Source organism: Ovis canadensis, chromosome 5, assembly GCF_042477335.2.
Source record: "Ovis canadensis isolate MfBH-ARS-UI-01 breed Bighorn chromosome 5, ARS-UI_OviCan_v2, whole genome shotgun sequence".
Lineage (NCBI taxonomy): Eukaryota > Metazoa > Chordata > Mammalia > Artiodactyla > Bovidae > Ovis > Ovis canadensis.
The window spans coordinates 94,254,766-94,278,000 of NC_091249.1; the positions used below are offsets into that span (position 1 = coordinate 94,254,766).

At 41.6% G+C, this 23,235-nt stretch overlaps 1 protein-coding gene across 13 annotated transcripts in view; it reads right to left on the reverse strand.

The window, feature by feature from the left end:
- The window catches only part of SSBP2 (single stranded DNA binding protein 2), a 311,038-nt gene extending 288,137 nt beyond the window's left edge, over window positions 1–22,901 (reverse strand). For 3 of the 13 annotated variants that reach the window (XM_069592563.1, XM_069592562.1, XM_069592557.1), the window contains exon 1: window positions 22,054–22,499. In XM_069592563.1, the coding sequence (XP_069448664.1) occupies window positions 22,054–22,115 (62 nt within the window). In that variant the 5' untranslated portion in view covers window positions 22,116–22,499. Of the gene's footprint in view, window positions 1–13,886; window positions 14,044–16,457; window positions 17,470–21,219; window positions 21,515–22,053 lie in introns of those variants that run through there. The other 10 variants (XM_069592561.1, XM_069592560.1, XM_069592556.1 and 7 more) reach the window with 8 other exon arrangements.
- Between the last annotated feature and the right edge of the window lie 334 nt (window positions 22,902–23,235).

Genomic DNA, 23,235 nt, shown 5'->3' on the forward strand with positions numbered 1-23,235 from the left:
GTGAAAATGAATATACTACCCAAAGCAATTTACAAATTCAATGCAATCCCTGTCAAGCTACCAGCCACATTTTTCACAGAACTAGAACAAATAATTTCAAGATTTGTATGGAAATACAAAAAACCTCGAATAGCCAAAGCAATCTTGAGAAAGAAGAATGGAACGGGAGGAATCAACTTGCCTGACTTCAGGCTCTACTACAAAGCCACAGTCATCAAGACAGTATGGTACTGGCACAAAGACAGACATATAGATCAATGGAACAAAATTGAAAGCCCAGAAATAAATCCACACACATATGGACATCTTATCTTCGACAAAGGAGGCAAGAATATACAATGGAGTAAAGACAATCTCTTTAACAAGTGGTGCTGGGAAAACTGGTCAACCACTTGTAAAAGAATGAAACTAGATCACTTTCTAACACCGTACACAAAAATAAACTCAAAATGGATTAAAGATCTAAATGTAAGATCAGAAACTATAAAACTCATAGAGGAGAATATAGGCAAAACACTCCCAGAAATAAATCACAGCAGGATCCTCTATGATCCACCTCCCAGAATTCTGGAAATAAAAGCAAAAATAAACAAATGGGATCTAATTAAAATTAAAAGCTTCTGCACAACAAAGGAAACTATAAGCAAGGAGAAAAGACAGCCTTCTGAATGGGAGAAAATAATAGCAAATGAAGCAACTGACAAACAACTAATCTCAAAAATATACAAGCAACTTATGCAGCTCAACTCCAGAAAAATAAATGACCCAATCAAAAAATGGGCCAAAGAACTAAATAGACATTTCTCCAAAGAAGACATACGGATGGCTAACAAACACATGAAAAGATGCTCAACATCACTCATTATTAGAGAAATGCAAATCAAAACCACAATGAGGTACCACTTCACACCAGTCAGAATGGCTGCGATCCAAAAATCTGCAAGCAATAAATGCTGGAGAGGGTGTGGAGAAAAGGGAACCCTCCTACACTGTTGGTGGGAATGCAAACTAGTACAGCCACTATGGAGAACAGTGTGGAGATTCCTTAAAAAATTGCAAATAGAACTACCTTATGACCCAGCAATCCCACTGCTGGGCATACACACCGAGGAAACCAGAATTGAAAGAGACACATGTACCCCAATGTTCATCGCAGCACTGTTTATAATAGCCAGGACATGGAAACAGCCTAGATGTCCATCAGCAGATGAATGGATAAGAAAGCTGTGGTACATATACACAATGGAGTATTACTCAGCCGTTAAAAAGAATTCATTTGAATCAGTTCTGATGAGATGGATGAAACTGGAGCCGATTATACAGAGTGAAGTAAGCCAGAAAGAAAAACACCAATACAGTATACTAACACATATATATGGAATTTAGGAAGATGGCAATGACGACCCTGTATGCAAGACAGGAAAAAAGACACAGATGTGTATAACGGACTTTTGGACTCAGAGGGAGAGGGAGAGGGTGGGATGATTTGGGAGAATGGGAATTCTAACATGTATACTATCACGTAAGAATTGAATCGCCAGTCCATGTCTGACGCAGGATGCAGCATGCTTGGGGCTGGTGCATGGGGATGACCCAGAGAGATGTTGTGGGGAGGGAGGTGGGAGGGGGGTTCATGTTTGGGAACGCATGTAAGAATTAAAGATTTTTAAAATTAAAAAAATAAATAAATTTTAAAAAAAATAAAAAGAATTTTGCTTATAACAGCAGTGGTTGTAAACTTTAACTCATTTCATGTGGATCTCCAATTATATTAAATATACACTGACAAACCTTAATTTGTTGTATCTTTTATAACTATATAACCAAAAATAACAAACATGTTAAATACATTTCAAAGCACAAATGAAACAGTCACAAGATTTATGTAAAAGGCAAATATGTTATTAACGATGTTATATAGAACTAATTTTTATACTCTAAATTTTAAAAATCCAAATATACTCTTAAATAGCTAAATAATTGATGTTACTATTCTACAAACAGTAATTAACAACCTATTTTGTAAACTTCTCTACTGACAAGGCAAAGATGTTACAAATTTTATCATGAAATAGTAATATACATAAACAGAACACCAGTAACAAACTGTACTTTGTATCATTTTTACATATCCATTTGTTTTCCTCTGTGCTTAAGCTGATCCTGTTACAAATAATAAAACACATTTATCAATCCATTTGTGCTTTTGTATTACATCTGGGTAAAACTGAATGGACATTTTTTTTAAACATCTCAGATGACCTGTTTCCCATTTTTAAGATGGTAGAAAGTAAATTCTAACCAAGGTACTTCCTGGCTTGAACCCCAAGTAGCCTCAGGGTGAATTCAGAACTTAGTATGGCTTTCAGAATCTATACAACTCTCTAAATCCAACATTCAGTTTACAGGCAATATGGAGAACAGGAAAACACCTTAAAGAAACAACCAAACAAAGTGAATTTGAGTCATTCTATAGGACAAGGACTGGACTTTTCAACACTTCAATTTTATGGGGAATATAGGAGGAAGATAATGCTCCAGAATCAAGATTAAAAGATTTTTAGGAAATAAAATTAGTAAAAAGAAAGAAAAAAACTAGGCTTTTTAATCTCTGTAGCCTCCACAACCTTTTCAAAAATCACCCCTCCCCTCAAACACACAACTAAAGCGCTGCTGAACTTTCTGTTTCTAGAAAGGATGAGAGTCCCTCTCACTTCTACACTTCTCCAAAGCACAACCTGCTTCCTATGCCAAAAGCCCTGCTAACTTCTCTGGCAGGGTGTATCTTACCCCTTGGTGTATCCCCATCGTCTAGCACATACCTGGCACAGAGCAGAACTTTGAATAAGTGAATTCAGTAAGTGAATACAGTAAATAATTTTAAAAGCTTTATTTTAACCTTCTGGTTTTGAAGAAGGAATTTACTGAGGGCTGGAAAATGATAAATGCCCACAAATGGAGCTTCCCAGGTGGCACTAGTGGTAAAGAACCCACTTGTCAATGCGGTTAGATGCCAGCAACACAGGTTCGATCCCTGGGTGGAGAAGATCCCCTGGAGAAGGAAACAGCAACCCACTCCAGTATTCTTGCCTGGAGAATCCCATCGACAGAGGAGCCTGGCAGGCTACAGTCCATAGGGTCACAGAGTCGGACACGAATGAAGCAACTTTGTACACATGTACACACACACACGTACCCTCTTATTTAAAAGAGTATGTTTTAGTTAAGTAACTTTGATGCTTTTCTTATTAGATAATATTAAAATTTTATATGTATGTATGTAGAGAAAAATCAGGAACGTTATATGATTATTTTTATTTTCTTCATTATGCTTATCTGCATTTTTAACATTGAATATTACTTAAATACTGAAAAGTATTTTAAAGAGTACTATTGGGCACTACAGGAGTTTTACTCAAGTATTCTCATTTGTCCCTTTTACCAATTTTAAAAGTAGAAAGGCAATGTCACTAAGTCATGTCCAATTCTTTGCGACCCCTGTGGACCATAGCCTGCCAGGCTCCTCTGTCCATGGGATTTCCCAGGCCAAAATAATGGAGTGGGTTGTCATTTCCTTCTCTAGGGGATCTTCCCCACTCATGGATAGAACCTGTGCCTCTTGCTGGGCAGACAGATTCTTTACCACTGAGCCACTTGGGAATCCAGAAAGGCAATGTAGAGATACTCTACAGGGAGGAGTTAGAATATGCTAACCAGAGATTTAAAAAAATACTTTCCCATCAAACTTTTGCTTTAAGGCTAACAGTGAACTGACCGGTAGCCTTACAGGCAGCTATTAAATTCTTAAACTATTCCACAGTCATTTCCCAAGCATCACTTGAAAATGTTCCTTTCGTTCCAATCTCCAAAGATTTAAAAAGGCTGTTAAAAATCAGCTGAAAAAAGCTAGCAATGTCAGAGAAGGCAACGGCACCCCACTCCAGTACTCTTGCCTGGAAAATCCCATGGACAGAGGAGCCTGGTGGGCTACAGTCCATGGGGTCACTAAGAGTCGAACACGACTGAGCGACTTCACTTTCACTTTCCACTTTCATGCACTGGAGAAGGAAATGACAACCCACTCCAGTGCTCTTGCCTGGGGAATCCCAGGGATGGGGAAGCCTGGTGGGCTGCCGTCTATGGGGTCGCACAGAGTCGGACATACTGAAGCGACTTAGCAGCAGCAATGTAACCCCATCAAAGAATCTCACCGCATCCTAAAAATTATTTTTAAAAATTCACTTTCTAAGCCCACCCACTAAAACTACACTCACTTTACCTACTTTCTTCTTACCCTTCCATATCCCCTAGAGAAATCTAGTTTTGTCATCTTTTAATAAAAAAAGTAGTTCAAAGCAACTGATAAAACTTCTTTATAACATAATAAAACCAAATAGTGTTTCCCAAATAATACTTCCCCCCACCCGCCATGCAAAATTACCCAGTTAGAAAATCAATATCCTCTTCTATCAGACTTCTCTAAGCTTCCTTTCTCAAATGAAGGCTATCCACATGTAACGTCTCCACTTTCTTGCCTGATTGTTGTTTAGTCGCGACATCGTGTCCAACTCTTTTGTGACCCCGTGGACTGTAGCTTTTCACCAAGCTTCTCTGTCCATGGGATTTCCCAGACAAAATTACTGGAGTGGGTTGCTATTTCCTTCTCCAGGAGATCTTCCCGACCCAGGGATCAAACCTGCATGCCCTGTGTTGGCACGTGCATTCTTTACCACTGAGCCACCAGGGAAGCCCCTTCTTGCCTCACACCCAAGCCATTAAAACACTGCCTGTTTGCTTGGGTGTATTCCCTGGTGGCTCGGCTGGTAAAGAATTAGCCTGTAATGCAGGAGACTCAGGGTTCAATCCCTGAGTTGGGAAGATCCCCTGGAGAAGGGAAAGGCAACCCACTCCAGTATTCTGGCCTAGACAATCCCACGGACTATACGGTCCATGGGGTCGCAAAGAGTCGGACGGAAATGAGCAACCTCCACTCCAATGAAGCTGCTCCCCACAAGGTCACAGCGGATCTTTTATTCTAAATATTCACCCTGTCTAACCTCCTCATTCTTCTCTATCCTCTATCACAGGATCTTATGCTTCTGTTCTCAAAAGTCCCCTTCCTTGACTTCTGTGATGCCAGTTCCTTAGGAGTTTCCCCTCATAACCCTCTACTGCTCTTTCAGTTCCAATCTCAAAGCTTGTTCTTCAACCTATCCTTTAAATTGTCCCTCAAGTTCCAGCTTTGATCTCTTCCCACTTTCTCCTTGGACATTTCCATGCAAAATTACTTCATTCCCACCCAACTTACAGCTTCAACACACAGAAGTGGGCCATATATAAGGGGTGAAAGAGGCAGAATGAATCTATGGTGTGAAAAGTCGGGGAGCGGGGTAGGTTGGGGCAGGAGGGTACAATGTGTCAAACTTCCAGAGTGCTGGTAATGTTCTTTGTCTTGATATGGGTGCTTGGTTAACACTGCTGTGTTTAGTAAAAATTCATCATGCTATATACACTTACGATACGTACGCTTTTCTGTATGACCGACTGTCTTACTTTGATAAAGAGAAAAAGTTTAGATTCCAGGTCAGCCACGTGTAACTTAGCTAACTCACGTATCCTATTAAAGCCTTAGTTTCTGCATCATTAAAACGGAGATGACGAGATAACACCTACTTCACAACACTGTAGAGAATGAAATAAAATATAAATAAGTTGCCTGGCCCACCACTTGAAACACAGGTAGCTTATGCTTACAAATGTTCCTGCTCTTTCCCCATACTTTCTCAATTCCGTATCTCTAGCCTAGACATCTGTCCCCTCAATGCCCAACCAGCTCAAGAGCTACATATCTAAATTCCCCCTAAAGCACTCCATTTCTAGGTCTGAAAGGCATCTCAAATTGAACATATCATCTTCCTTCTTAATAAATCTATCTCCTCTTCCTCCTGTAGTCCCCTGAAGTCTGACTGAAATTTCTATACAAAATTACAGCCTTAGAAACCCTCATTTTTCACATTTAAGCTACCAAGTCCTATGTATTCTACATTTTAAGACATCCATTGGACTGCCAGTAGTGTAGAATATGGTGTATTATTACAGCAGTTAATTTGTTACAATAGCTTCCCAATATCATCTCCCCCTTTATCCCAGCCTCCATACTACTTCCAGAATAATTATTCTAAAATGTACCTCAGATGATGCAACTTTTCTGCTTTAAAATCGCTTATCTTAGGGCTTCTCTAGTGGCTCAGGGGTAAAGAATCTGCTTGCTGATGCAGGAAACACAGGTTTGATCCTTGGTCTGGGAAGATCCCACTTGCTGTGCAACAACTGAGCATGTCCCCCATAACTACCGAAGCACCTAGTGCCCAAGCTCCACAGCAAGAGAAGCCCCGGAATGAGGAGCCTGCGAACCACAATCAGAGAGGAGCCCCGCTTGCTGCATCCAGACAAAGTCCATGTAGCAATGAAGACCCGGCACAGCCAAAGTAAATAAGTAAAAATTTATATATATATATATATATATATATATATAATTGCTCATTTCCCTGATCAAGTTGTCATTGAATTTTGTTCTGGAAATAGTTCCTGTTGGATATAGAGAACGCACTAGTGATTGCCAGTGGGGAGGATGTGGGAAGGGCATATAGGGGCTGGGGAGTGAGAGGTACAGACTCCTGGGTGTAAGGCTACAAGGATGTATTGTATAACACAGGAAATATAGCCAATGCTTAGTAATAACTTAAAATGAAAAGTAACCTTTCAAATTACATGCTGCTGCTGCCAAGTCGCTTCAGTCGTGTCCGACTCTGTGCGACCCCATAGACGGCAGCCCACCAGGCTCCCCCGTCCCTGGGATTCTCCAGGCAAGAACACTGGAGTGGGTTGTCATTTCCTTCTCCAATGCATGAAAGTGAAAACTGAAAGTGAAGTCGCTCAGTCGTGTCCAAATCTTTGCGACCCCATGGACTACAGCCTACCAGACTCCTCCATTCATGGGATTTTCCAGGCAAGAGTACTGGAGTGGGGTGCCATCACCTTCTCCATTCAAATTACATAAAAAATAAAACTAAGCAAATGAAACAGTTTCTGTTTAGAGTATTCCTCAACAGCACATCCAGGTGGCTCAGGGGTAAAGAATCTGCCTGCCAACACAGGACGCATGGGTCCCTGGTCTGGGAAGATCCCACGTGCTGTAAAACAACTAAGCCCATATTCCACAACTGCAACTTGCTGCAGTTCACCATATTCTGTAATGCCTCCATGTTTCTGTACGTATTTCTCTCTCTCTCCCTAAAATACTCTTTTATTTGTCCCCTCTCCCAATTTGGCTAATGCTTATTTCTCATTTAATAAACATCCTCTTGGAAATATCTCCTGGGTGTGCCGCAACTTCTGGCTGGATGCAATGTCCTTTTGCAGAACTTCCACAGACACTCTGCAGAGCCATGACAGTGTGTGTTACCCAGAGCGGTGAGCACTGGTAGCGAGCCTCCCCTGACAGTGAGTCCCAGTGGGCAGAGACTGCTGTTATTCAGATCTGACAGAAGAGGGCTCAACAGAGACTGACCTATGGGAGACAGTGAGCATTTAAGTGAATAAAGGCATTAGAGATAGCAGAAAGCAGAAGGAATATTATCCCTATCTCATAAAATGTATACAAATTTACAGTATCATAAAGTCGTGAAAGTGAAGACGCTCAGTCGTGCCCTACTCTTTGTGACCCCATGGACAGGAGCCCACACCAAGCTCCTCTGTCCATGGGATTTTCCAGGCAAGAGTACTGGAGTGGGTTGCCATTTCCTTCTCCAGGGAATCTTCCTGACCCAGGGATTGAACCCAGGTCTCCCACATTGTAGACAGACGCTTTATTGTCTGAGCCACTGCTTATTCCCATAAAGTCCTTAAACAGGTTCTAAAAACTAATTTTAAGTGCTATTTTGACCAAACCCAATTTTTTAAAGAGCTCTGTTTTGTCAGGGCATTGTATACGAAGAACTGAAAGACTTACTTCAAATCTATAAAAATTCAGACCCTGAACACAGGGCAGATCTCTACCGAGTTCATCACCTCAGCTCCCTTACCCGATGGCTCCAGGTTGAGCTCTACAGAGAGGCGGCAATGACCAATCAGAGAGCAGGAGAAGAAAGAAGCGCCCCCTCCCCGCCAGGCCCCCAGCCTCTGTTGACAGTGGGCTTGACGTGGCTGTGGTCCCCATCATAAAACCGCAGCTCCAGAAGGGGAGCCCTTCAACAATGACCACAATGTTCACCGGATTCTGGTAACTGCTCTCTCTCTTTTCCCCTCAGACTGGAGAGGGGAAAAGCTTCTCTTGTTCCTAACCCCTGGGTGTTAATCCATCCCTAGTGAGTTTTAATCGTGCACATACCTTCAATAAACTCTCTTCACATGTTCTTTTAAGGGAGCTATCCTACTGGGGATCTAACACAAATACAGAAATATTACTAACTAGCAGCACTTTAGACAGTGATTGCTATATCATGGATTCACTTGTTAATGATTCCCCATCTTACAGAAAAGCATCAACATCATGTTTTGGCATTAACTAATATACTGCTGCTGCTGCTGCTAAGTCACTTCAGTCGTGTCTGACTGTGCGACGCCATAGACGGCAGCCCACCAGGCTCCCCCATCCCTGGGATTCTCTAGGCAAGAACACTGGAGTGGGTTGCCATTTCCTTCTCCAAACTAATATACATATATCCAATAATCACAATACACATCTTAAACTTATCCATACTGTATGTCAACAACATCTCAAAAACTGGAAAACAAAACAAAAAACTGAAATTTTATATTAACTATTTCTCAATCCAAAACCAAAAGAAAAACAACTGCCTGTGCCTCACCCTGGATATAGCTTGGTACTTCCAGCTTAATATGGTCACAGTAGATTCTTCTGTGGGTGCAAAAATTGTATATTAGCTTCCTATGGCTAGCTTCCCTCATAGCTCAGTCAGTAAAGAATCCGCCTGCAATGCAGGAGACCTGGGTTCGATTCCTGGGTTGGGAAGATCCCCTGGAGAAGGAAATGGCAACCCATTCCAGTATTCCTGCCTGGAGAATCCCATGGACAGAGCAGCCTGGCGGGCTACAGTACATGGGGTCACAAGAGTCGGACACAACTTAGCGACTGAGAGAATGTGTGTAACAGATTCCTATAAATTTAATGGCTTGAAACAACACAAATTTACTATCTTCTATACGGGAGATCAGAAGTACTAAAATCAAGGTGCTGGCAGGGCTCTGTTTCTTCTCAAGGGTCTAGAATCCATTTTCTGCCCTGTCTAGCTTGTTAAGGATGACTGCGTTCTTGGCCACTGGTCTTACCCTTTCCCTTCAAAACCGGTAGCATTCCCAATCCCCTTCTCTGCTTCTGTCGCCACATGGCCTTGCCTGACCTCTAGTCTCTCTCTTACAAGGACCCACGTGATTACACTGAGCTCATGCAGATCATCTAGGGAGGAAGTAACCCATCTCAAGATCCTTCATCCAACATCCTTTACTTAGTCATATCTGCAAAGTTCATCTCCTAGGTAACACAGTCACATGTTCTAAGGGTTAGGATGTGGTCATCTTTGAGTTGCCATTATTTAGCCTATCATAGCAAAAATCCAAGGTGCTGGTTGGGGAAAAAACACAAAGACAAGAAATGGAAACATCATTTAAAGTTTTAGTTAAAAACTTGCCTATACTGTAATCTTTTTGGCCCTGAATCCAATTTACTGACTGAGTAACAATCTGAATTAAAAATGAATTAATAAGTCATTTCCCAAGATGAACTTCTACCTGAAAACTATTCCCAGTATATACACACAAACATATATATTGTGTAAATGTATGCATTTTATGGTAAAAACAAAAAATCCTCACTGAAGTTTTTTTTCATTACAATATTTCTAAATGAAAGAATAACAGTATCAGTCCCTCAGTTTAATTTGAGGGGAAAAAATGCTTATTGAAATACCTTTAATAGCTTCCTAATAACAGCTATTGCTTAAATGCACTGATAGAGTGTAATAATCACATAATTTAATCCCATTTTAATGACAAATAGCACATGACACTGTGAAAAGTGAAACAAAGGAATTGTTTCTATTTTCTCCAATAGTCAGTACTATAGAAATTACTATGTAATAGACTCAATATGGTTGTACTATTGCTCCTAGACCACATGGAACCTTCCAGATGCCCTAGTCAAAAACAAAAAAAAAGAAACCAACAGGCCATATGTTGGGTAGAAGAGAGAATGAAAGGAAACTCATAATTAGAGGAAAAAGCATTTTTTTCTACACATTACATATTCTATTTATTTCTGTCTCTAAAATTTACCAAGTAAAGTAATTCATTCCAGATTACTTTGCCTCTAGATACAGAAAGAATGGAGAAACAGCTCTACCTGAAATTATAATCTGAACTCTTAATGGGCATCGTCCTCTCTGAGAAGCATTGTATCCAAATTGTTAAATCTCAGATACCAGCTAACAAATTTGGAGCTATGTGTGGAGGGACCACTTTGGGTAGCTATAATTCTGCCCACCTTTTTAGCAGCTGTAAAATGTTTTCTTTAACCTTCTTCCTTAACCTCTTTCTTCTTCAATGCATCCAACCCCAAGTAAAAATGGATATGTGTAAAGAGAACTATCCAAGCAATCCCCTCCCCCTCACTACCCTCGTGACTTCCATTTTTTTTTTCCCCATATGAGGCAATAAAACACACTGAAGCAAGATGTTTAAAATCGGCAGTAGACTCAGAAACCTGGGTCTGAATTCATACTATACAATTTACTATCAGAAACCTGGGTCTGAATTCATACTATACAATTTACTACCTGGCCTTGGACAAAGTATATAACCTCAGTGAGACTCAGTTTCCCCCTATGTAAAATGGGGCTTTATATAAACTTTATGAAGCTAGTGAATGGATTAAGTGAGCAAATAAAAAAGCCAGATAAAAAAAGACAAACATTGCATAATTATACTTTGGCTCAGCTGGTAAGGAATCTGCCTGCAACATGGGAGACCTGGGTTCAATCCCTGGGTTGGGAAGATCCCCTGGAGGAGGGCATGGCAACCCACTCCAGTATCCTTGCCTGGAGAATCCCCATGGACAGAGGAGCCTGGGGCGCTACAGTCCATGGGGTCACAGAGACTGAGCAACTTACAAACACACACACACACAAAGTATTCTTGCCTGGGAAATCCCACGACTGAGCGACTTTCACGCATACATACACAAGTATTCTTGCCTGGGAAATCCCACGGACAGAGGAGCCTGGCGGGCTACAGTCCATGGGGTTGCAAGAGTCTGACACGACCTGCCGACTAAACCACCAGAGTCGGACACAACTTAGTGACTAAATCACCACCAAAGTATCCAGAAGAGTCAAATCATTGTGGCAGAAGGGTGACTGCCAGGGGCTGCGGGGAAGGAGAAATGGGGAGTTATACAATGTTTCAGTTTGGGAAGATGAAAAAGTTCTAGAGAGGGCTGGTGATGATCCTGCACAACAATGTGAATGTGCTTAATAACCACTATATACATACACATACGTATATTATGTAAAAGTATTTTATGGCAAAAAAAAAAAAAAGCCTCACTGAAATTTTTTCATTGTGTGAAAGTAGCTCAGTTGTGTCTGACTCTTTGTAACCCCATGGACTGTAGCCCACCAGGCTCCTCTGTCCATGGAATTTTCCAGGCCAGAGTACTGGAGTGGGTTGCCATTCCCTTCTCTAGAGGATCTTCCCAACCCAGGGATGAACTCAGGTCTCCCACACTGCAGTCGGATTCTTTACCGTCTGAGCCACCAGGGAAGCCTGGTGTTTTTTTATTCATTACAACATGTCTAAAAGAAAGAATATTATCATCAGTCCCTCAGTTTGATTCCAGGGGAAAAAATGCTTATTAAAAAACCTTTAATAGCTTCCTAATAAATAGCTATTGCTTAAATGCACTGATAGAGGGTAATCACATAACTTTAATCCAATTATAAAGGACAAATAGCACGTAACATTATGAAAAAATGAAATGTACACCTAAAAATGGTTAAAGTGGTAAATGTTATATATATATTTATATATATGTATTTACAACCATAAACAGAATAATAAGAAAAGAATATTCTATCAATAATCCATATCAAAAAAAGTTCTCTCCCTTATTGGAGAGAGGCACAGAAGGAAAAAAAACACTAACTCAGCTCTCCAAATTGAACCTAACTGGCAAAAGAATAGAGTTGGTCAACCTAAATTAGCATAAATCTTCACAGACTACAAATCCAAACTACCTCCAAATCTCAAACCAATCAATTTATATAACAAAAGCATATGAAGTTCAAATAAATAACAGATTTTACTTATGGTGTAGCACTTTTGGAGTTAAGTAATTATATAGGATTCTATATAACCCACGTTGTAACAATACTTTTCACTTAAAGTATTGATATATTCACTTAAAGTACTGACATAAACTTTTACCTATCTTCTAGTCCACAATTCTCCATTCAATCAAATCCATACTTAAGCTTTCTTAAAATATATATGAATCTCTTATTTTAAAAGAGGCAGCTGTAGTATAATGAAACAAACACTGACCTAGGAACCAAAAAAATCTAAATATGACTAAACTCTGCCAGGTATTACCTATATTACCACAGTTGGGTAAGTCAATTTCCATGTACAAAGCTCTACAGTCAATGGGAATTACCACCTAACTCATAGAATTATTGAGAGATTTAAATAAAGCACATTAAAATGCCTTGAAACTCTAAAGCATAATTCCATTTATACTATTAATTTGCTGAAACACAAAAAGACTATTCTATCAAAAATTCTTATTAAAAATGTACATGTATTTCACACTGATACAACTAGGTAATCTCCTGTAGTTCTAAAAGCCACAGAAGGCACTAAACGCCTATATTAGAGAAGACTCTTCTTTAGGAACTACATACTAATCCTGATTCTAAATGTTAGAAATATCGGGGAGAAAATGAGCTAAATATAGTGACATCCTGTTGTGATATATTTATAACCAGTTACATCCTTGATCCATTAATTCCACAAATAGCTAATCAGAACTCCAAGCACTGTGTTAAGCAGTAAGACTACAGTGGTGAAGACAATGCCCATGGTTCTTTCTCATCAGGGAACTTCCAACCTAACCAGATGAGACATTGAACAAAACATCACACAAATGATCCGTAAATTTGTGACAACATGAAAAACGAAAAGTAGAGGTTGCTATGAAGCACAGTAAGGGGGTCTTATCCAATATAGGAAACTGATGAGAAATAATTATCCAGTTGTACCATCCTTTCTCAAACCAACCAGCCTTAAGTGTTCAATAAATCTTAAATATTTCTTCCATCAATAATATTATAAAAGCCAAATGTTCCACTCCCTTCATTAGGAACAACTATATCCCTGGGGTTCAGAAGATAAAAGATAGGCAACCTTATTATTTAGGAAGACATACAAATTAAACTCACCACCCAATTGCTCAATAAGAACTAAAACCAGACTCTAGGAAGCATAGCTTCTTATCCCAATTTTGACTCATATTTTATATATCCTTGAGCAATTATGCTGATGCTGAGAGGTTACCTCAATGGTAGTTTAACCTGTTTAAAATGCTCTAACCCCAAATGTTCTCATTACTGACTCTCAATATTACTCAGGTCTCTACTTACTCAGGTCTCCCCTGAACCACCCAATCTAACGCAGCCTCCCAGTCATTCTCTATATTACAATTACACTACCTTATTACCTTTTTAGCACTTCTATCTAAAATTGCCTACTGTATATACTGGGTTAGCCAAAAGATTCATTCAGATTATTCCATAAGATGTTCCAATATTTACTTGTTTATTATTACGTGCTTCTCTTTCAAACTTGAAAGTAAGTTCCATAAGGCAAGGACCCATTTCATTCTCTCCATATCTTCAAGATACATCTTCCTTGTCAAAGACCTCCAGTTGTGTTTAGGTAGTTCAGATACAAGGGAGGAATGTTCCCAGCCTGGCGGATGACCAATTTCAGTCAGTTATGGTTATCCCATTACCGTCCCCAGTAACTGGTTTAGCGGAGGGAACCTAATAGTTTCTTCAATAAGGCATAAGAAGACATCTGCTAAGTACCTCAAGAAGAAGCTTTTCTCTCTGATTAATGAGACATAAAGGAAAAACCTTACCCCTTCTCCTACGTTTATACTTGGTTGTATGAGGAAGTGACTCTGGGAACCTGATGCAGGGACACTGCATTCATGGAAGGGAAAAAATGAAGATGGCAGAGAAGCTGATCTCTTGGTGTTCTTGAGTCTAAATCAGGGCAGAAACTACCTCTTCTAGACATCCTGTTATATGAGAATTTCTTAAGCCCTGACCAGTTAAGCCATTTTCTATCTCTCCTTTTGATACCCACCACCAAAAGCTTCCCTGGTGGCTCAGAGGTTAAAGCGTCTGCCTGCAATGCGGGAGACTGGGTTCAATCCCTGGGTTGGGAAGATCCCCTGGAGAAGGAAATGGCATGCCACTCCAGTATTCTTGCCTGGAGAATCCCATGGATGGAGGAGCCTGGTGGGCTACAGCCCACAGGATCGCAAAGAGTCAGACACGACTGAGCGACTTCACTTTCACTTTCTTTCCTTACCAAAAACACAATAATCTCCTAAGTCTCTCGTTTCTCCTATAACGTTAACAGAAAGCAGCACCTACAGTCTAGCGGATTCTTGAGATTAAATGAGACAATGCAACTAAAGTGCACAGCCACTAAGTCACGTCCAACTCTTTGGGATCCCATGGACTGAAGCTTGCCAGGCTCTTCTGTCCATGAAATGCTCCAGGCAATTTCCTTATCCAGGGGATCTTCCCCATCCAGGGGTCAAACCCACGACTCACACTTGGTAGCCAGATTCTCTACCACTGTACCACCTGGAAAGTCCCAAGTAATGTGGCAAATATAAACAAATACGCAAACGACAGCATCTGCTGTTACTGTTGCTATTAAACATTTAACTTTCTATGACAAAACTCCACAAACTCTTTATGTAGTATTTGGGATTGTGTTATTTTAAAGAAAAAAAAATCATTTTAATCCTGTTTAAATAAAATCATTTTAACAGGATTACTCATTCACTTTCTTTAAAGATGTGTTTTTTTCCCTCAAGTTTGAAGTAGGTAAAAACAAGATTAATCAAGGTAAATATCAGATCACTAAAGAAAAATAATCATATTACTTTCAGGTGAGACTCTGTTTTTGGCATCAACTCCTCCCTTAACTCATCTACTCTTCTTATCGTCACAAATATTTCATTAGTATTTTGAGATGGCTTGTGTTGTGTTAGTTGCTCAGTTGTGTCCAACTCTATGCAACCCCACTGACTACAGCTTGCCAGGCTCCTCTGTCCATGAAATTCTCCAGATAAGAATATAGGAGTGGGTAGCCATTCCCATCTCCAGGGGATTTTCCTGACCCAGGAATTGAACCCAGGTCTCCTGCACCACGGCAGATTCTTTACCATGTGAGCCACCAGGGAAATAGATTACACTAACTACAAATGTATAATATGTTAGTAACTAAATCTGTGTTATATACACAATTACAAAAAATTCTTTTTTAAAAAAAGTGTTATCAATTTCTACAATTTTTTTCTGTGCTCAACTACTTGTTTGATATGCCATGAAGCAAAATTAACATAGAAGATCAAAAACAGATTTCCAGGTCATTGGTTTAAGCTCACTCCCACTGAATTGTGATCTAAAATGTTGATGGCTCATTACTATCGGAAAGGTGTATGGGTCCTACATGAAACAGAACAATCAAAATTCTTAAAGTAAAATATGAAGATGGTTTTGTCACTACTAAAGAAGTGACACCAACCAAAGTGTCTCTTTTAAAGAGGAACAAAGAACAAATATTAATTCCTTCACTGCCTGGAAATGCCCAGGCTCTTGTGAGCTCAGATAAATTTTTGGTTCTGTCAATATTACAAAAACATTATTAGCACTACTTCTCAAAAATCTTTACTAACCCACTCTGACAAAAATTACCAGTTACCCATTATGATCAATAAAAATTTGAGCAACTTGTACAGCTATTAGAAGTTATCTGGAAAAACACTATTCTTCCCTGGTTTCTCTACCTGTTTTTCTACCCGTTTTTCAACATCTCACACAGTGACTAAGATATATAGTTCAGGGAAGAATAGCCTCTACTATTTCTGTACTACTGAAAACAAGTAGGATATAAATCTTGGCAGACCACCTTTCTGATCACTCTTTAGCATATACACAGGGTTTTGGTAGTATAGTCAAATAACTCACATTCCAATTCATGTTAAGTTGTATATATGAATTACATTAATAGATGTTACATATGTAAAACATATATAAAATCTGACAAGCAAATTTTAAAATCCAAATATAACCACTTACTTTTAATTCCAAACTCTTTTCAGGTTTCAAAATATATCTTATTCTATTGCTCCAGTGCTATTTTAAGGCCTTCCTTTGATAAGCAGTAAGTTAGTAACAAAGTAATATTTTAGCATGTTTACAGAGGCTTACTAACCAACAATACATCACTAGTACACAAATATATTCTATCCTTCCCATACCAACGTCAAAGCAATAAAGTACACACAATAGTAGGGAATAGTCCCACATGTTACAGAATAAAATTATCTTCAATATATATTTTAAATTAAACATTCTTAGTAGTTTCCCATCTTTAAAGTCTAGTACATTAAGCCTCAACCCTATGTCCCAACATTAATGTAACAGTTGTGATCTCTATGGAAGGGAGAACATTCTAAATTCCCCAAATTTTACTTCTAATTCTAAACTATTGGGGTGGAGTGTTAATAAACAGCAACCTCGGTATTCCAATCCTTGTCTACAGCGAATGTTTCAATTTTAAAACAAAATAATTCTATTTTCTGGTAGTAACTGAAGATGTAAGATGGATTTAGTTCACTACTGCAAAGTAACTAAAACTTAATTTTTTTCACCCTAAATTGGATTTATATGGCAAACTGGCTGTAGGGTGTGGAAATAAACCTTTTTTTTTTCTCTTTCACAGCTCTGAAAAAATACTTCTCAACATTACTACTATTTCTAAGAGTAATAAACATCCAAATAAACAATACTAAAAGTTAACTCTCAACATCTTACACTTTTTTCTTTAGATTTGTTCCTTCAAAAAAAATCATTTTTTGGATACTTCTAAAATAATGGAAAGGAGATCAATCATAAGTAAGGCTCCCGGAGCTGACATATCAGATACAAGTTATTCTGGAGGAAACATCCTGGGGATTGAGAAGGGCAGAGTCAATCGAATATCGTACAGAAAATTTAATCCCCATAAAGGTAGTCCTTCATTGGTTTTAGAAATCTTGAATTGTGTTAAATGAATTAACTGCTTCTCAATCAAGTTTCTGACAAGATCTGTATTATTTCACTTGCCTTATTTCCTTCAGGAAAAAAAGGAAGGAAGAAGAAAAGTTTACCATTTTTAGGGGGGAAATTTAATAACAAAAAAGAGGTCATGCTGATGCTAATATCTACAAACTCTCTCATATGGAGTAGTATTTATTGTTTTTTCCAAATTTCCAAAATTCATTTGACTAAAGTCTATTTCATGCATAATCATGGCAGTCTATGTGAAATCATACTTAAATGATCATTAGATTTTTAACCACTTAAAAATGAGTTTATGTTGTCTTCATAGTTTAAAAACCAAAGTTACTTCTCAGAGCCCAGGGTCAAAGGTACAGATTTCTATAATTTCTGACAAGTTTAACTTAATGTCACTATTTAGTATCTTTGTTCAATGTTGTTTTATAACACATTCATCTTTCTGTGCTATTACATAATTTTAAAGATGAAATTAGTTTAACAAAAAGTAGTATCTCACTCATCAATTTGCAGGTGCTAGATACTCTTTCTGTGGCAGTGGTGGCATACAGAGTGGTCTAAAATTCAGCAACATTTCATATATAACTTGTTCACTACAATGTCTAATTTTAAAACTTAAATGATCACACAAAAGTTCCAGAAGGAAAAAATCTCAAGAAACAAGAATGTTTCATTATTTTAGGCTTTCAACTTTCCCTCCTAAAATTTGTCTTCCCCACACCACACACGTCTGCAATCTGTCAAAATGGAGGTATCAGCATAAGGTGCACCAACGGTAAAGACTACGTATCTGATCAAATATTGAAAGTCTGTTATATCTGATTATGTAAAGCTGTTCCCTAAATCTGTAGCAATCTACCCTAAATCAAGAAGGCAAACTAGGATAGTGAAAAAAATGTATCTTTCATCTTCAACTACATATTTTAAGCAGAGATATCTTTGTTAGAAACCCAGCTAGCAGTGTACCTCTGGGCAAAGTTACTCAACTAGTCAAGAGTTCTCTTATTTCTTTAATGGAGAAAAACAAATCAGTATCTTGCAGAATTGATGGGAGAATTAGAAAAAATAAAGTGCAGAACACAGTGACTTACACACAGAATGACAATTTAAATAATGATTACTCTTTTGTTATCAGTTATTTTTAAGCTAGAGAATATGGAATACAAACTTCCAAAGTCCTTTATTTTGAAGGTCACTGAAAATTTTTTTTTTCACATTGAAAAAATGCCCTTGAATCTAACATCTTCATCTATTCAACAGTATTTAGTTGGTGCTTTTGACATTTGAAACTATTCAATGTCAAGGACACCTCAGAGAAGAAATAGAAGTATTATCCCTTGCCCTCAAGAAACTTACATTTTAGAGGAAGGCAGATATTAAACATCCAATTGCATAGTTACTTAATTGCAATTGAGACTGCAGTACAATGTTACAAAGAAAGCCTGCTAAAGGGGGAAATGACCTAACAGGATCAGAATTTATATTTCTACACAAACATCCCTCCTCCCTCCAACGGTTTTCAATCACCCTGTCTATAATTAAACCTAATCCAAACTTCTGTATAGACTTGATCCGTCTGGCTTTTAAAACAATGAAATCAGTAATTAACCTGTCTCCAGTCATTTTTATGTTCAGAAGTGTATAGTGAAAATATAGAACCTGCATAAAATCTACAAATTATTTGAAGTATCCCATATAGTGACTTAATGAAAGAGAAAGCAAAGATATAATAGATAAGGGCCTGTCTGCTCTCCTCTATGAACTTATAAGAAAATGGTATTTCTTGATGGATTATAAAACCAGTATTTTTATTTTAGGTACATGCCATTATTTTTAATGATGACTCATTTTTCAGATTTTTATTGTAAAATGTTTACATATTCATTACTGGAAAACATTATTTCTGTGACTTTTAAGGTCAGTAGAGTTCTAATTTGCTATATAAAAGAACAGTCTTCACTCAGGCACTTTTTGAGGTCTGCCTCCTTAAAAAAAATTTTTTTTAATCTGGTGATACCATTTTAAAGACAACTTCAAGACACCTATCTTCAGAAGTCAGTAGGTTATTGTGGAACAGGGCCATTAAAGTCCCAAGTACACAGAAAGGGCAAAAAATGAGTAATCAGATCAACTCTTCTAGCAAAATGAAACTTACTGCATCAGAGTCTACCTCAATGTTTGTCTTAGATTCAAACAACATTCGCCTAGAAATTAATGCAACAACAGTTAACTCAGAATGGTCATTGTCAATTCTCCAAAAGTGGCCTCTTTACCTATATTTAGTCTGTAAGGCAAAGCAATCCAGGATTCCTGCTGCCAATTATAATGAATGGAAGAAATTTATTTAAATCAAATAGCACCATCTAGCAGAACTCTCACCACCTGGCTTACAAGTGTAGATGTTACTTGGTGTTCAGTTTGGTAGACTTGACAGCAAAATGGCAATTATTTGTTTTCATGACATAACCACACAATTAGAGCTAGAAAGGACTTAAGACACACCAGGTTCAACTTCCTCATTATTATGCTAGATGCTTTTAAAATTTCTTTTACAAAGTTATCATAATATAGATTAAATTCAGCCATTCCTGGAAGTTCAAGTAAAACCCAAAATTTGGATTCTCAAATTCAACCACCCTGAAAATACGTTTAAGATATACCTCAATACACATTTCAATTCCTTCACTCCCAAACATATGAAATCCAAATACTCTGTAATCATTAAAACATCTTCCCTAAATGTTTCTATTTTCTCAGATATATTGCCACTAAATGATAAACGCACACAAATTACGCTATCTCAAAACTTCAATTCCAGCAACTTGCTATCTCTTAACCAACCTATAATGCTAAATCTTTTACATACTCCTTGTCACAGCAACAAGATCCTGAATACAGCTCAGAAAATACCTTGGAGGTGTAGGGGGGAGTATCTTTTTTTGGTTTGTTTTGATACGCCAAGGCCGCCCCTAAATCCTATAGGAATTGCGTTTATTGCTGCCAACACAAAGATTAGGAAATGTTCCCAACCCTAGGGCACAAGAAACTTTCAGAAGACTACTAACTGCCTAAAACTAGGAGGCAAACCCGGCAGTTTCTGCACATTGGGTTTTTATTTACTCAGCTATTTCCTTGTGCAAGGTGACTAAAGTAGCTTTTGAGATGCTCTCAGACTTTTCTCCAGTCTGAAGTCCTCGGAAGGGCAGAGCGCGTCCAATGACAGGGATACGCCTCATCCTCAGAATGGAGGTGGTTAGTGGGAATCACCATAAGAACTGCTGCACAGAAAAGAGGGGTTCTTCCTCAGTGGTCACAGTCACTATGCGCTCTCATTTTTAGTAACAACCAAATCACCGTTACAAGCACATAAGAATAGAAGCAAACAACCCTGCTTCGCAGCGTGCCGTGACGGTGGCATCCCAGGCCGGGAGGGGCTCTTTTCTCGCCAGCCTCCCCTGGGCTCCCACCGGAGTTAACACCTGTATCTCCTCGCCACACCGACCAAACAACTAACTCCTCCCCGTCTCCACGCTTCGACCCTTCCTGCAAGTCCGGGTTCGGACCACTGCCCCCTCCCCACCGCAGACAGCCCTCCTCGCGCCAGCGGCCGCGGCCCCCACCGCTAGTCCTCCCCGCGACCCCCGCTCGCCGCCCGGACCGCCACGGCCCTCTACGTTTGGGAGGCTGCAAGTCTCCAAAAAAAAAAAAAAAAAGTTCTCCAGCCGCCGCCGCCGCCGCCGCCGAGTTGGGTCGACTGCGAGCGGCAGAAACGCCAGCCTACCCCAGCAGCTCCCGCTTCTCGCCAGCACACTTTTCCTCCCCAGGAACTCGGTCTTTTGACTCCCAAACTTCAGCGGCGCCCCTGACGCCCCCTGCCCCAGGCTTGCGAGGCACACAGGGCTGCGAACGCGGCGTCCCTCCTCCGGACCAGGAAAGCCCCGACGCCCACCCAGCCCACGCCCCGCACACGCCCTCCGCGCCCCGCGCGCGTCTCCGCGCCCAGCGGGGCCCCGCTCGACCGCTCCACGCCCGGCTTCCGCCCGCCGCGCGCCCGGCCCCGCTGCCTTCGCCTCGCCAGGCGCAACCGGCCCCGGCGCCCGAGCCCCCCGCCGCGGCGCCCCTCGAGCAGCCCGCCCCGACCCCGGCCCGCCCCCACCGAACACCCACATTCCCTCCGCGTGGCCTCCTCCACGCAGCTGCCCCCTCTCGCCCAACCTCTACCCCCGGAGGCTCTCCGCTCCCCGCAGCCCCGGACCCCAGCTCCAAAGTTACTTTGCGAGAAGGTGAACCCGCGGGTTATTTCCCTCAATCACCCAAACAAGTTTCCATCCCCGCCACCGGCACCGCCGCCGCCCCCCGACACACTCGCTCCCTCCCTCCCGCCAGACCCCACGGCCGCCAGCCCCGCGCGAGCCCCTCCTGGGAAACAGCCGCTCCCAGCACCGCACGCCCCCCACCTCGCGCACCCCTCCCCCTGCCAGCCCACCCCCCGGCTCTCCCCCGGCAGAGAGTGTCTGTGTGTCTGGGTGTCTCCGAGAGAGTGTGCGAGTGCGTGCGTGTGTGTGTGTGTGCGCGCGTGAGAAGGCGGAGGTGGGTGAGAAGCGGAGACACTTACTTCTCCCGGGCCTGGCTGTCGGACGGGACGGCGCTGCTGTTACTCTTGCCTTTGCCGTACATGCTTGTGCCGAGAGCAGCTCCCACTGTCACGCACCTGTCAACCCATCACAGCCTCCCCGGGAACAGCCCCGTCCCCATGGCGACCCACGCAGCCACCCCCACTATTGGCCGCCCCACGCCAAAGCTCCGCCCCCTTCGCCCAGGCAACGCACGAGACTGACAGGCCTTCCCCCCCTCGACTCCCTCCGGCCTGCCGAAGCGCGCGGCGGCGGCTACAGCCTAAGCGGCAGTCTCCTCCCTCCTTCCCTCCCTCCCGGGTTCCCTCCCTCCTTCCCTCTCCGCTCTCCTCCCTCCTCCCGCTCCTCTCCGTGCCTCCCCCCTCCGAACCCCGGCGCAAGGGGGGAATTAGAAACTGCTCTAGAAGGATTTTAAACAACTGGCTGTTCCCTCCAACGCCGCCCCTCCCCCCGCACCGCCCGCGCTCGGCTCCTCACTGGAGAGAAGGCGCCGGGAGGAGGGGAAAGTGCGGCCTGGAGTCTCTGGCAGGAGCTGGCGGAGCCGGAGCGGCCGCGGCCCCAGACTTCAGGGCGCCCGCCTAGTACACAGGCAGATCTACGGCCCCAGCCGCCCTGGGGAGCCTCCCCCACCAGCCCCTTTCTCCCGCTCCTCTCCTGTCTGTGACCCCGCGCCGGTACCCAGGATTGATCTCTGCGGTCCTCGGCCCTACTCCCTGCGGTGTCGCCCCCGCCCAGCTCCCAGAGGGCCGGCTGGCGGGGGACACGCGCACTGTTCCCTCGACCTTCTGGCTGAGCGACTGGGAGCGACTCGCCTTCCCTCCTTGGAGGGACTGTGCCTGCGGCCCTTGGCGCCGCTGGGATGGCGTCGCCTGGCTCCTGGGGCCGCGCCCTGCAGCGCGGGGGAGCACTCGGCCTCGGGCCTGGCTCCTCTCTTTAGAGGTGAGCCTGCCTCCAAAAGGTGGCCCAGTGACTCCTGGGGCCTCAGTGGCCCCCACCTTGTCCTCCTAAGATCAGAGCCCCGCGACATGCCAGACGTACTGCAGAAAAGGGTCCCGGGTATCCCCACCTGGCCTGCCTCTCTAGCCTGGGGCGTTGATGCCAACTCATCCTGACCTTTGGAGTGGAAAGGACCGTAGAAGGCTTTTAAAAACATCCCTGTCTTT